The sequence below is a fragment of the Mustela nigripes genome, chromosome 15 (assembly GCF_022355385.1).
Source record: "Mustela nigripes isolate SB6536 chromosome 15, MUSNIG.SB6536, whole genome shotgun sequence".
Lineage (NCBI taxonomy): Eukaryota > Metazoa > Chordata > Mammalia > Carnivora > Mustelidae > Mustela > Mustela nigripes.
The window spans coordinates 12,660,855-12,673,562 of record NC_081571.1 but is presented as its reverse complement, the minus strand read 5'-3'; the positions used below and the strand labels follow the sequence as shown (position 1 = coordinate 12,673,562).

Genomic DNA, 12,708 nt, shown 5'->3' with positions numbered 1-12,708 from the left:
AGCTCCACAAAGATAGGGGTGTTTTCCTGTTTTGTTCACTGCTCCATCCCCAGGCTCAGAAGAGAGTCTGGCCCATACTAGGCACTCAGTAAATATTGGTTGCTTACATAAGTAAATAAATAGGTAGTACACATAACTATCCACTGCCTGAAGACTTTGCCCTCCCAGTCACTGGCAAGCCCGGCTAAGTTGTTTTTTTCCAATATCCTGAATGGGACTTGCAGTCACCAGTGACTTCCGGTGGGACACTCCGCAGATAGCAGAGACAAGTTACATGATGATGGAACACTCGTGTGTCCCTTTCCCAGGCATTTCAGATACCCATCTTTCAGGCTTTCCTCTGGGGCTGCTCCTTTGTCTCAATTTACAGCTTCTTTCTTCACCCTGTACCTCAAACCTAGGGATGATGAACCCAGGGCTTCATCAGGCACACACATCTGTATCCCCATCCTGGTAGTGCTAGTCCTCTGAGGCAACACTCACCCACCCCTAGCCTGTTTTCCACCTGACTGCCCACACTTGGATGCATCCCTATTTTCACCAATATATCAGCCGGCCCTTGTTTCTCACCACCCCCCCCCCTTTTTTTAAAATTTATTCGATAGACAGAGATCACAAGTAGGCAGAGAGGCAGGCAGAGAGGGAAGGGGAAGCAGGCTCCCTGCTGAGCAGAGAGCCCGGGGCTCAATCCCAGCACCCTGGGATCATGACCTGAGCTGAAGGCAGAGGCTTTAGCCCACTGAGCCACCCAGGCGCCCCTCTCACCACCCTTTCCTGGAAGGAGCTCCCAACACCAGTCTACATTTTAACTCCCAGGACAATTGTTCTTTAGAAGCAAATCCTGTCTGTTAGCAGAGCGGGAGCATCTGCTAGTCTCATCCTAGTTCAGGCCCTGAGCCACAGTCAAAACCATTCAACAAAAACAATAAATGGCAGAGCAAGAGGGCTCAGCAGAGTAAACAATGCAGCACGCCCTCAATCCAGGTCGAGGGGAAGAGCATTCACGTGCTGGAGCAGCTGCAGCCTGGTGTGGAACCCTCATTGTTTGAAAGTGTACAGGGCCATCTGCCTCACTATGCCCATTGGCTGAGAATGCACAGGACACCCAATCAGTCTATCTCTCCTTGGCTGGGAGCCTTCAACACACCTAAAGGGAAAATAAATGCTTGTGTGTGTATGTGTGTGTGTGTATGTATACATACACAGTATAATATTGTAACTAATTGCTTTTCTTTAATTTTAAGATCTCAAAGCAAATATTTAAGGGGTAAATTCATTAAAATAAATGGGTGCCATGAAGAACCAAGTTAAATGGGGTATGTATGTTCTAATGACTCCCAAGTCTACATCTACAGCTCTCCTCTCCCACACAGACTCCAGACCTGTACATGCAATTGCTCGTTGGACAAATTTTCAATCAACATGTCTTCAGCTGAACTCACATTTCTCCCATGCCCTTTCACATCAAACTTGGTCCTTCCCACGTTCCAGCTCAGCAAAAAACAACAGCTTACACCCAGCCATCCAAGCCAAAACCAGAAACGTTATCCTTCATTCTTTTCTCTTCCTTGTCTTTTAGATCTTTTCAGTCACCAAATCCTTCCCATTCTACCACCTAATGTCTATTGATTGCATCCAGGTGCCTTTCCAAGGGAAAGCCAAGTAAATGAAATCCTTTACTATAGTTGAGCATTGCTTTCTATGGTAGAAGAAGGGTATATTGTGCTCAGAAGAGAGTCTATTTCCATCTAGAGAAGAAGGGAATTAGAGACAGCTCTCTTTAAGCTGCATCTTAAAGAATGTATACGTTTCTTTGGTGGACAGGAGAAGGGATTCTAGATAAACAAGATGACAAAAGATCTTGGAGTTTGAGAACGCATAATGCCAAACACAAATACTTGTGAGTGCCAGCATTATTGACAATAACCAAAAGGTGGAAACAACCCAGATGTCCATCAATGGAAAAATGAATGAACAAACTTGGTATACACATACAATAGAGAATTATTCAACCATAAAAGGGAACCATAAAAAAGAATGAAGCACTGATAGATGATACAGGGTAGATGGACATCGAAAACATTATACTAAGTGCAGAAACCAAACATGAAGGGTCAAAATTGTATGATTCTCCATAAAAAATATCCAGAATAGGTCATCCACAGAGACAGAAAGTAGGTTCGTAATTGCCAGAGGCTAGGGAAGAAGGAAGCAGGAAGTAATTTCTTAATGGGTGTGGGGTTTCCTTTTGGATGATAGAAATGTTTTGGAATGAGATAAATGTGGTAGTTACAGAACATTACGAATGTACTAATTGTCAATGAATTCTTCATGTTAAAATGGCTAAAGTTATGCCCTGTGAATTTCAATTTTTAAAAAATCTTTCTAAAAATTTGGATGATAAGAAAGAAGTAGTTAGAAATAAATATGAGAAGGTAGGCAAAAAATAGTATAAGAAGGACCATAACTACAGATGAAGAATCTGGGATATATTTAGACTCTCATTCTTATGGATTACTGATACAGTATTAAATTAAATAGATATGTAGATATTAGCTTACTTGACTGGGGTGACATTTGTGTTTTCTGATTCCTCTTGAAGTCCCAATTTTGACCAAATCTTCTTTAGAATGTGATTTCCAAACATACTCATCATTGTACTGTGTCTGATTGGGAATAGGGTCACTAAGAGAATATGTATATCCTAGTCTTCTGATACTTTTTTGGCTATGGGAAAAGATAGTGGAAATCAGAATAAGGGATTAAATACCAAATCTCACAGCAGTACACATATCAAATACTTTTGCTTATAACTTTTTTTTTTTTTAAAGATTATCTGGTTCAACACTTGGTGCCAGAAATAATTTAATTTCCAGATTCCCTTGAAAATAATTTAATTCCCAGATTGGCCATTTGATACTAAGGAATTGTTTCTTTTTGAGCTGTGCCTTAGGACAGTTCTTCACAAACGTATGGGAAGACTAAAATGGAATTTAAAAGAACAGCCATCTGAAATTCAGTAATTTTTTCAATTAATTTTTTTAAAGAGCAGATACTCTCCCCTATAAATAGTACTTCAGTGTAATCAAATGCTTGGTGAAGAAATGTTTCTCTCTATGAAAGTATTCAAGTAATAAAAGGAAGATACAGAAGAACTGGGATATCACTAGTTTGCAAGGCCGTAATGAAATTATGCATTCAAGCAATGGTCACCAGTTCTTACCCACAGTTCAAGAAGAGGGTCCATCAGCTATCTTGTGCCCTGGATGGACATACATAACACCTATCTGGTGTTTTCATCAAAACACTCAGCTTGAATCAGATGAAGTCTTTGAAATAGTAGATTATAGGAAATGCATGAAAAGAGGAATATTTTAAACAACAGAGTGGGAGTGAAATCAGAAAAATCCAAAACAATGTCTGTTTCTTCAACAAAGAAATTCTCAGAAAAGAAAAAGAGGAGGAACCTATGCATTAAAGGAGGTTGAAAAACCATCACCAAGTGCAATGTGTAGAACTTATTTGGATTTAATTTCTAACTGACTCATTTTTGTTTTTTTTAATTATGAGACATTGGGGAAAATTTGCTGATTGGCCATTTGATACTAAGGAATTGTTTCTTTTTGAGCTGAGACAAAGGTATTGTTGCATATTTTTAAGGCACCCTTATCTTTTAGAGATACATAAAAGTAATATTTTGGATTAAAATGATATAATGCCTGGAATTTGCTTCAACATTATCCAGAGGGAAGGCGGGTGGAAGGTATACATAAAAAGTGTCAATGTGTTGATTATTATAGGTGGATAATGGCTAGGAATTTATTGTATATTCTTTTGTGTATATCTAAAATATTTCATATTGGCTTTTTCTTTAAAAAAGCCTGTGTTGGGCTTAAAGAAGCCTGGGTTTCTTTAAAGACAGCCGAGGTACTGTCTTTAAGAAACCAAACATCTGGAAAGTGGGATACATCTGGATGATGGACTATTTTACTTATCGTTCAGATGTGTAGGCTCAGGTAGGACTGTGGTCCTGAATGAAAGTGAAGTCATAATTCTAACCATGATACAAGGGAGAGAGAAAGATGGGGGACAGAAAGCCCCTGGGTAGGTACGGAGGTTTATTTTCAGGCAGAGGCATGTTAAGAAAGAGTGCACTGAGAGATGGAGATCTGAAAATCAACTCCCTTAAAGCTATCTGTGCTGTGTTGCCTTTGGAAAATCTTCATGTGCTTTTGATGACTTCAGTTTCATTAAAATCCCATACCCTTACTTTGGGTTTGCCTTTGGAGGTCTGAGAGGGTGAGGAGGGCATGGGGAAAGGGGAGACAGAGGGAGTGCATTTCTCTAACCAGGACATGTGGTCAATGTGGGGATGTCCTGAATTTAGGTACACTGTAGAGTTCTGTGGCTAAGAGTAATGTCCAGTTTTTCATTTCCTAACCATTACAGAATGCTCAGTCCTCTTTAAGGAGAACCCTCTGAGAAGAGAGCAGAGAATACAGAGTGCTTCAAATGACTCTTTGCCCCACACATTTAAAGTTAAAGATTTTTTTCAGTTTAAAAAAACAATCCCTAGGACATGTCATTAGCTAGAAAGAAGAGTATCTCTGAACAGGTGAAGTAGTACAGGATGGCAATCCTGATACTTTGGAACACAACTCGGATCTTTTCTCAGATTAGCAAATTTGAAAGATTCACTAGGTAAAACCGATACACAAAAATTTTGTTATTTTTTTCCTTCAGATTTTTGTATCCGTCATTCAATTGGGTACTTAAGTCTTTTTTTTTAACCCAAACATATTATGAAATATTTAATCCAGTACAGCCATTCCTCATTTTATCTATATTGTAAAATATGTAATGACATATGGCAGTACATGCTGGCTTGCCAGATCAATTAATTTTCAACAGGTAGAACTTTCTCTCTCATTAAATGCATAGTAAATGTTTCATTTGTATCTATAAGAGAAGATGGGTATTAGCTCAATCTATTGTGGCAATCATTTCACAATGTATGTAAATCAAACCATCACACCGTATGTCTTAACTTATACAGTGATGTATGTCAATTGTTCCTCAACAAAATTGGAAAATATATATTAAACAAGTTTCTCCCAAGTGAAAGAACAACTGATGTAATTTAATAGTCACGTATTAAGATGTAGCTTTTCAGAATACTTCTCCAAAAATGAGTTAGGGAATAGCTCAATAACTGGATGGCATATCATCTAATTATTTCCTTTCAATAAAACCAAAAGACTAACCCAACCAAGTTGTCAGCTGCTCAGTCATAAAAACCGCCTTATAATTTCTGGCATATAACTTAGAAAGAGTTCAAAGTCTTGAATGACAACACCACACTTAACTCCTTTCATTCACATCTACTTATTTACATGAACCAGTTTGCTCAACACTAGAATTTATAAATTGAAAAATAAGCATGAGAAGTAGAAAAAAAATGGATGCTGAATGCAGTTCCATTCCAAAAATAACACTTTAAACTGGATACATAAATTAATTGCAAACAGAACAGTCACATTTATCTCGTTAAGTTACAATTCCAAAGAGCTTACTTTTTGTGTTTAGTAATTATTAACATTTGTAATATATTTATTGCTTTGAGCAACTGTGTACTAAAAATAATTACGGTAACTCAATACATAGGGTCACATAACATGTTTAAAAATTAATTTTAATTAATATACTAAAATAGTTTCAGCAAAGTATAATGCAGTGATCAATAAATTGCTTTCAAACACAAAATATATTACAGCAGGGTAAGAGTCTATGCAGGAAGTGGAGTGGAATAAGAGCTCAAGAAGCAAAAGGAATGAAATAAATGGTCTATTGAAGAAGAGTTTGTGTATTTTTTAAAAAGATCATAGTAAGTATCGGTAAGTTAAGGTGTTTAGGTTACCCATTGGCTATATATTTTTTTAATGACTTCATAGTTTTAGTTTAAATTGTCAATGTATAGGATGGGCTATGCAATTCGTCTTTCAGAATCATTTGAATTTATAATGAAAAGTTTTCCGTGAACTTAAAAAATATGCGAATTTGAAGACCACTGACCTAGACTCCATTAGTACCCATTTGTTTTTGGCTTTTATCCCAAATGTTTCTTCTTGAGACAACTGTTACTGACTGGGAAGCTGGCATGATCATTACCATGAGATGATAAATCTCCCGGTTAGAGGACATAATGTAACTCAGTGGGATAGCCAGGAAGTCAGACATCAAGAGTCTTGTGGGCCTGTAGTGTTTGAAAGTCTATCAGATATTATGCTGGGAGAAAAATTAATGAAAATTTTTGAGTAACTTCTTGATGCTAGGCACTGTTCTAGTGCCTTCATTTCATCCTCAGAACCACCACCTGAGGCAGGGATCATCACGCCAAATTCACCAACCACAAAACTGAGCCATAGATGGCTTGTTACCTGCCAAAGGTAGAAGAGATAGTAAGGGGAGGAGCATGGAGCAGAGGCTAAAACCCATTTCTGCCTGACTCTTCAGCCACGTCTTGCCCATACCCCATATGACTTCTCAACAACTCAAACTCTTAGAGTGAAAAGATCCTCTTTATTGGAAACAGTTCACACAGGCAGGTGAAGTGTCTCCATGCTGATTTCCCACCCACTGTGGATGCAAGGAATGATGACAGGGCTGTCCTGCCCCCACTCTCACTCACCCACTAACGAGCTTAAAGAGGCAGCTGATGGACAGAAATTCTCACCACTCACAATTCAGGTGGAAATGGAGAAGCTGCAAGCCATCTGAGGAAGCAGTAAGTGGAGAAGTGAAGATCAGGGTGAGCGGGTTATGGCCATCCAGCTTCCCAGAGCAGCATTGGTGATAGAAGTGCTAACTGTTCTTCATCTGGCCATTCATTCAATAGTCACCACCTGCCCACTAGGTACTAGGTAATAGATTCAATTCATACTCCACGTTTAGGTAGCACAATTCCGTTAACCTATATACTGGCTCTGTTGTAAAGCATGACCTACAGTGACTTTATGAAGGATCCATATGTTCCTTTTCTTAGTTCTCCTGTAAGAGGTCTGGATACTGTCTTAAGGGGGGAGGCTATCTGGTGCTTGGAGAAGCACCGTGTATGCAATAGGCTCTTCGTGCAGACATTTTTATAAGCCTTCTCTGATTACTCTTTCTCTTGGCTTTGGACTTGGAATAATAGAATTCTGGTGAACAGTTTAAGGTGTGTACATCAACCCGACACAAATTGGGATCTACCGAATTAAAGCAGGCACGGCTCCGGTCTTCGGTGTGTATGCGGTCCTCATGGTGGTGGCATAGGAATCCCAGGTGGTGTCACCTGCCAAAAAGACGACAAACCAGTTTGAAATGTGGCAAACCAGAATATTTCCATTATATGTTGTTTTAATAATTAAAATAATTTTGCAAAAGAAAACAATTTTTGGATAGTGATTGAAAGTCTAAAGGAACAGTGGCCAACTTATGGCCTCTTATAGGAAAGGGGAAAGCTCAATCAAATGATCTGAGTTCCTCCCTAAAGAGAAACAGGTCCATTGTTTTTTCTGATAACTCATACATGCTATTTTAAAGTGTTCAGGAAACCCCTAAAAATATAAAACAGAAAGTTTTTTGACCTGTTATCACTTTAAGGTGCCCACTATGACTTTAGTGACCAGCTTCCCACACATTGTAGAAGATCCAACTATACACACATGACGTGATTTTACACAAGGTTCACATGTCCCGTTTTATCCTGGGCACATGCTCCTCTCTCCTTCCTCCCTCTGTTCCTTGTCACTCTCCTCCTCAGCCCTCCTCCCACCCCATGTGAACAACAGTGCTGGTTTCTTCCCATGCTTTAACATCTGCTGATACAATGACCTAGAGATTTATAAATACTTTGACATTGGGTTTTAGTTTTCACCATCTTGTTTTACAAAAGTGGCCTCCTAATTCATCATCATCTCTCTTTGTCACAGAATGGTGTCCTACGGGAAAGCGCTCCAACTCATCAGGAGAAGCTCTAATGGATTCTTGCTCATGACGGCACCAGATTCCACAGCGCAGGTGAGCGTGGGTGGGATCAAGAGAGGAGCAGGGCCGGAGGAGACCAGTCCAAAGGCCTTTGACATACGAGCGTCAAGAGGTTGGGGAGAAGGAGAATCAGAGGAGGAGGCCGGCAGAGGAGAGCAGTCAGCAAGAGTACGTGGTGTCCTGAAGGCCACAGGAAGGAGGGATTTCCAGGAGGCAGGGGGTAAGGATGGCCTATGGCAAATGTGGGGGACTGGGTCCACAAACACAGAGAATTAACCCTGGGGCACATGCTCACAACAACAGAATATAACTGCCCTAACCTCCCATTGTCCACAAAGTGCCACCCCACTTCTTGGGAGTAAAGATTTTAAATTTAACTCAGTTGTTCTCTCATTCTTCCTACCTGGGAAATTCACCTGTTACGCTTTTACATAAATAAAAGTGTATTCAGACATGAAACTTCATGTCTGTGGTCTGGGGTCTAGCTTCTCTCCGCTAGACCCCCACGGCCACCTCATTGCCTGTGGTGTTCCCACTTGCGCATCCTAAATACAATTGCTATAAAGTATTCTTCTCGAATCCATCTTCAGTTCCCAAAGAATCCTAAAATCTCTATGCACTGCCTAGCATATGGGGCCCTGACCAAACATTTAGATTTTGCTGTCTGTGTGTTTCTTTCTGTCTCATCTCCTCATCTCCCAACCAGCTCTTGTTCCCAATTTAACAGGCCCTTGCAGGCAGCCAGGCAGCTGGACCTGCTGCTCCGTGACAGTTTCCCCACCGCCTTCTCTCTGGCTGGGATTCACCTCCACCAGCTTCCCCCGTCTAACAAAAGTCTAGCCCCCGCACGCTCCACTCTGTGCTGCTGCTCACACACACTCCCGATGTCCCCGCCCAGAACCCACTCGACAAGAAACGACGTTCTTCTCTGACGCCGCTGCTTTAGTGAGAGTCGTTTCGTGCTTTCGAGCATTTTGTTCCAATTGTAGAATCGAACGTTCTTCGTTCAGAGAATTCCAAGTACGGACAAGTAAGTGGGAAGAAATTGGGAGGCAGAGCTGCTCTTAAAAGAAACCTTCCCCTAACCTGATTTGAACCTCGGAGGGAGACTCTTGGAAGGCTCAGGAAAGATCCTCTGCCCAGAGACCACAAATCATTTCACTCTCTCCTTCCTAAAGCAAACAGCACTAACCCAGGCCAGACCAATTTCCTGCTAGACCCACAACAGACCTCAAAAACCCTGGCAATACAACATCCAGGTAACATCTCCCCATCAATCACACAGGCAAGCCAGATCCACCTCCAGGTGTCCCTATCTGGGGCCTTTCCACTTCCTGAGGACAGCCTCCTATTGCTAAGATCTTATTCCAGAAGGCATCAGGTGCAGGAGAGGCCATGTCCATCTGCCTATAGGACCAGAGACCATGTGATCTTCCATCTCCCTAATTCTAACCTGCTTGGATGGCTAGAATGACAAGATGCACAATTGCTGGTACATCTTTCTGCAATTTTTTGTTTAATGACTTTTCTTACTGAAAGTCTTTATGTCAGCTCTGTGTCTGTGCTTCCTACTTCCATTGACACAGCTTCTGAAAATACAATGTTATTAGAATTAATCCTCTTCATTAACAGAAATAATAACTTTAAAATCTATAATCATAATATTCTAAAACACCGATTTCCAGAATGTGCCACTGCCTGCTTTTGCCTTTATTCTCATTAAGTACCTCGGTGTTTTCCCCTGTAACTCCGTGTCCACCTCTCTCAGGATTCTGTCTTCCTGTTTCTACCTTCTTTCATTTTCTGTTCCTTCTACAGTCAAGTCCGGAACCCCTCCCATGGACTAAGCTCCCTGGTAGGCCCTAGGACAGAGAGATCCTGTCCTGGTCTTGGGGAACCCCCAGGTAAGTAAGGAGACAGTGAATCTCCAGTGAGTACAAGCTAAGAGACTCGCTGTTATGCCATGTGCCATGGGAGTTCCCACAGAAGGTGCCATTCTTTCTGGCTGGATGAGAGAATGGGCATCGAGGGTGGGTCCTGGAGGTACTTCATAGAATAGGTAGCTTCTGAGCCAGGGCTTAAAGTAGGAGTTGGACAGGGACCACAGAAGGATGTGAAGTGAAGCATTTTTCAGAGGAAGGGGCATGAGATGTGAAAGTCTGAGACCTGGCGAGTGGCCTGATGTGAGCGAGGCAGGAGAAGACAGGTCTGCGAGGTCTGGTTTGCCCCACTTTACCCTGGCACTTTACCACCGCTGGAGGTAGTCACAATTATGAAAATGTATTATGAGGTTTTGAAAATATTATAAAATAGTAACTAGCCTGTGCATATTATATGACAGTTTACAGAGCATTTCCGCATATAGAAACTCGTATCCTCCACAATAGCCCTATAGGTGGGCAGGTATGAACAGTCCTTGATAATTCTAAGTTCGCCTTGCAAACCTGGGAGGATTAAAGGGAATGGTGGATTCAAGCATTTTGAGTAAGCTGAACAGGGACCCAAAAGATGCATCCACGTCCAAAACCCAGAACCTGGGAATGATACCAAATAAGGAAAAGGGGCCTTTGCAGACACAGCTGGATGAGGAGATCATGCTGGATTAGTGGTGGGCCTGGCCCTAAAGGCCATTTCACTGCCCTCATAAGAGGCAGAGGGAGATTCCACACAGAAGAGTAGGCGATGTGACCGTTGAGGTCCAGACACAGTGAGAAGCCCACAAGAAGGCTGACAGCCCCCAGAAGCTGCAAGAAGCAAGAAAGCCTTCTGCCCCCAAGCTACTGTTGGAAATGCAGCCATGCCAGCACCTTGATTTGGGACTTCTGGCCTCCAGAATGTGAAACAATACATTTCCTTTGTTCCAAGCCATCCGTTCATGGTTATTAATGGTGGTCCTTCAGACTAGTAACAGCAATGACAAGCCCATATCTAAGAATATAGTTCAATAGCAAGTACCCCATGGTAATCATTGCCAACCTCACCTTATTTTTGGACCAAAGCTAGGCAGTGACACCTCCGTCCCACCTTTTGGAGCATGACACTTTTAGTAGTGGAAGATGGAGTGGCACAGAGTGCCTGGTAGGGCCCCAAGATGGGGCAGAAAGAGTTAAACTTGCCCATGGGAAGGGGATCGTTGGGGCAGAATCAATGAGCCTTGCTGATCAAAGTAAGGTGTCAATGAAGCTGCCCTCCCTTCTCCCTTGAGCAGCAGGCACCCTTCTAATGGGCCTGCAAAGTCTAGGAGGACAAGGAGTATCATTTTGTACATATTAGTTCAAGGCCCTTCTGTGACATCCAAATGGAATTGTTTGATAGGCAGCTGGATACTTTGGTTCAAAAATTAGGAGTGAGTGAGATAGATTAGAAATCCAATGGCACATTTCGGTAGACTTGAAGCCTTTGGTAGGACATGACCACTATACGGAGGTCATAAATCAAGTAGAACTAATCTTGAATGACTCTCACATTCCCCAGACAAGAAGGAGGAGAGGAAGCAGTGAAAGAAACCCAGACAGGTGGCTGGAAAGAGAGGAAGAGATTCAAAAGGAATGTAGTGGGGAAAGCCTGGGAAGGAGGTCCTGCTCCCTGCCACTCTTTTTCGCCTGGTCATCATATAGAAATATATAAATCATATAGAAATATAGAAAGTGTTTTCAATATATTTTGTATGAATTAAGTATTTTCATTTTCTATCCTTAATTTTCAAAGGGATGAATGGACTGAAAATAAGCATTTCCTTCTTTCTGGCTGGTCTACAATTCTAGGGATTTTGCTGCTGAACCGTTCCCAACTGCTCTGTAGCCACCACGGAACCACAATTACCCAGCTAGAGGGCTGCAGTGGGTGATTATTGCCATGAGAAAGACCAGGAATGGAGCTGACTACACAGTAATCAGGCCACTCGCGTCACAGCTAGAATGGCTCTCCCTCCACTGTCACAAAAAGCTGACTGTGTAAACCGTCTGCCTTTGAATGCGAAATTAGCACGAAAAGCTCTACCTCTGTTAAATGCAAAATTCCATTGAAAGAGAAATCAACAAAGGTTAGGTGGAAGTGGCAGCTGAATGCCAAGTTCCCAGCCTCAGCTGTAGCCACGTGGGGGGGATGCTGCCTCTGCAGATCCACTAAGGGGGTCCTGCCTTCTGTGCTATTCCTAGATACTGCGTGGGGGTCAGGTCTACCCTGGGTCTGTTGTTTTCAGAGCGTCTGACCTCTGTACCTTCTTTGTCTTTGACCTCGTTCTCCTGGAAAGGCACTATTCCCTCCTTTCTGACATCTCCTCCTAGGCACTTCTTGGAGGGGAGTGGTGGGTTAAAAACACCTGAATGGTTTCGGGAGGGAATCTGCAGAAATTTTGGCAAAGGCTGTAGAAGGACAAGGTCATGAACATTTCATTCTCTCTTGACTCCAAGACTAATCATGAATTGAGTCCCACCCATAAGAGAGAGGCAAACACCCTTGCAGACAAAAGCAGCCTTTGCTCTAGCGTACTCCGTTCCCAGGAAAAAAGCCCGCCTCCCCTGCCCCGCCAGCCGGAGGGTCTGCAGCCTTACTTGGCTGAATCTTGTGGCCCCCAGAGGGGCACGCGGCCTCGGGCCCAGGCTGTGCCATTCTTGCTCAAAAGAGGCCGTGACGGTGCCCTCTGTTGCAGCTGGTCTGGGTGCTGCGCACTGCGCAGGGCTC

General features: G+C 42.3%; 1 protein-coding gene across 1 annotated transcript in view; it reads right to left on the bottom strand.

The window, feature by feature from the left end:
• The window catches only part of TEX26 (testis expressed 26), a 31,572-nt gene extending 18,864 nt beyond the window's left edge, over window positions 1-12,708 (bottom strand). Inside the window, exons 1-3 of the mRNA XM_059377816.1 lie at window positions 12,579-12,708; window positions 7,249-7,330; window positions 2,562-2,727 (exon numbers count right to left, since the gene is read on the bottom strand). Coding sequence (XP_059233799.1) covers window positions 2,562-2,727; window positions 7,249-7,330; window positions 12,579-12,636 — 306 coding nt within the window. The 5' untranslated portion in view covers window positions 12,637-12,708. The remainder of the gene's footprint in view (window positions 1-2,561; window positions 2,728-7,248; window positions 7,331-12,578) is intronic.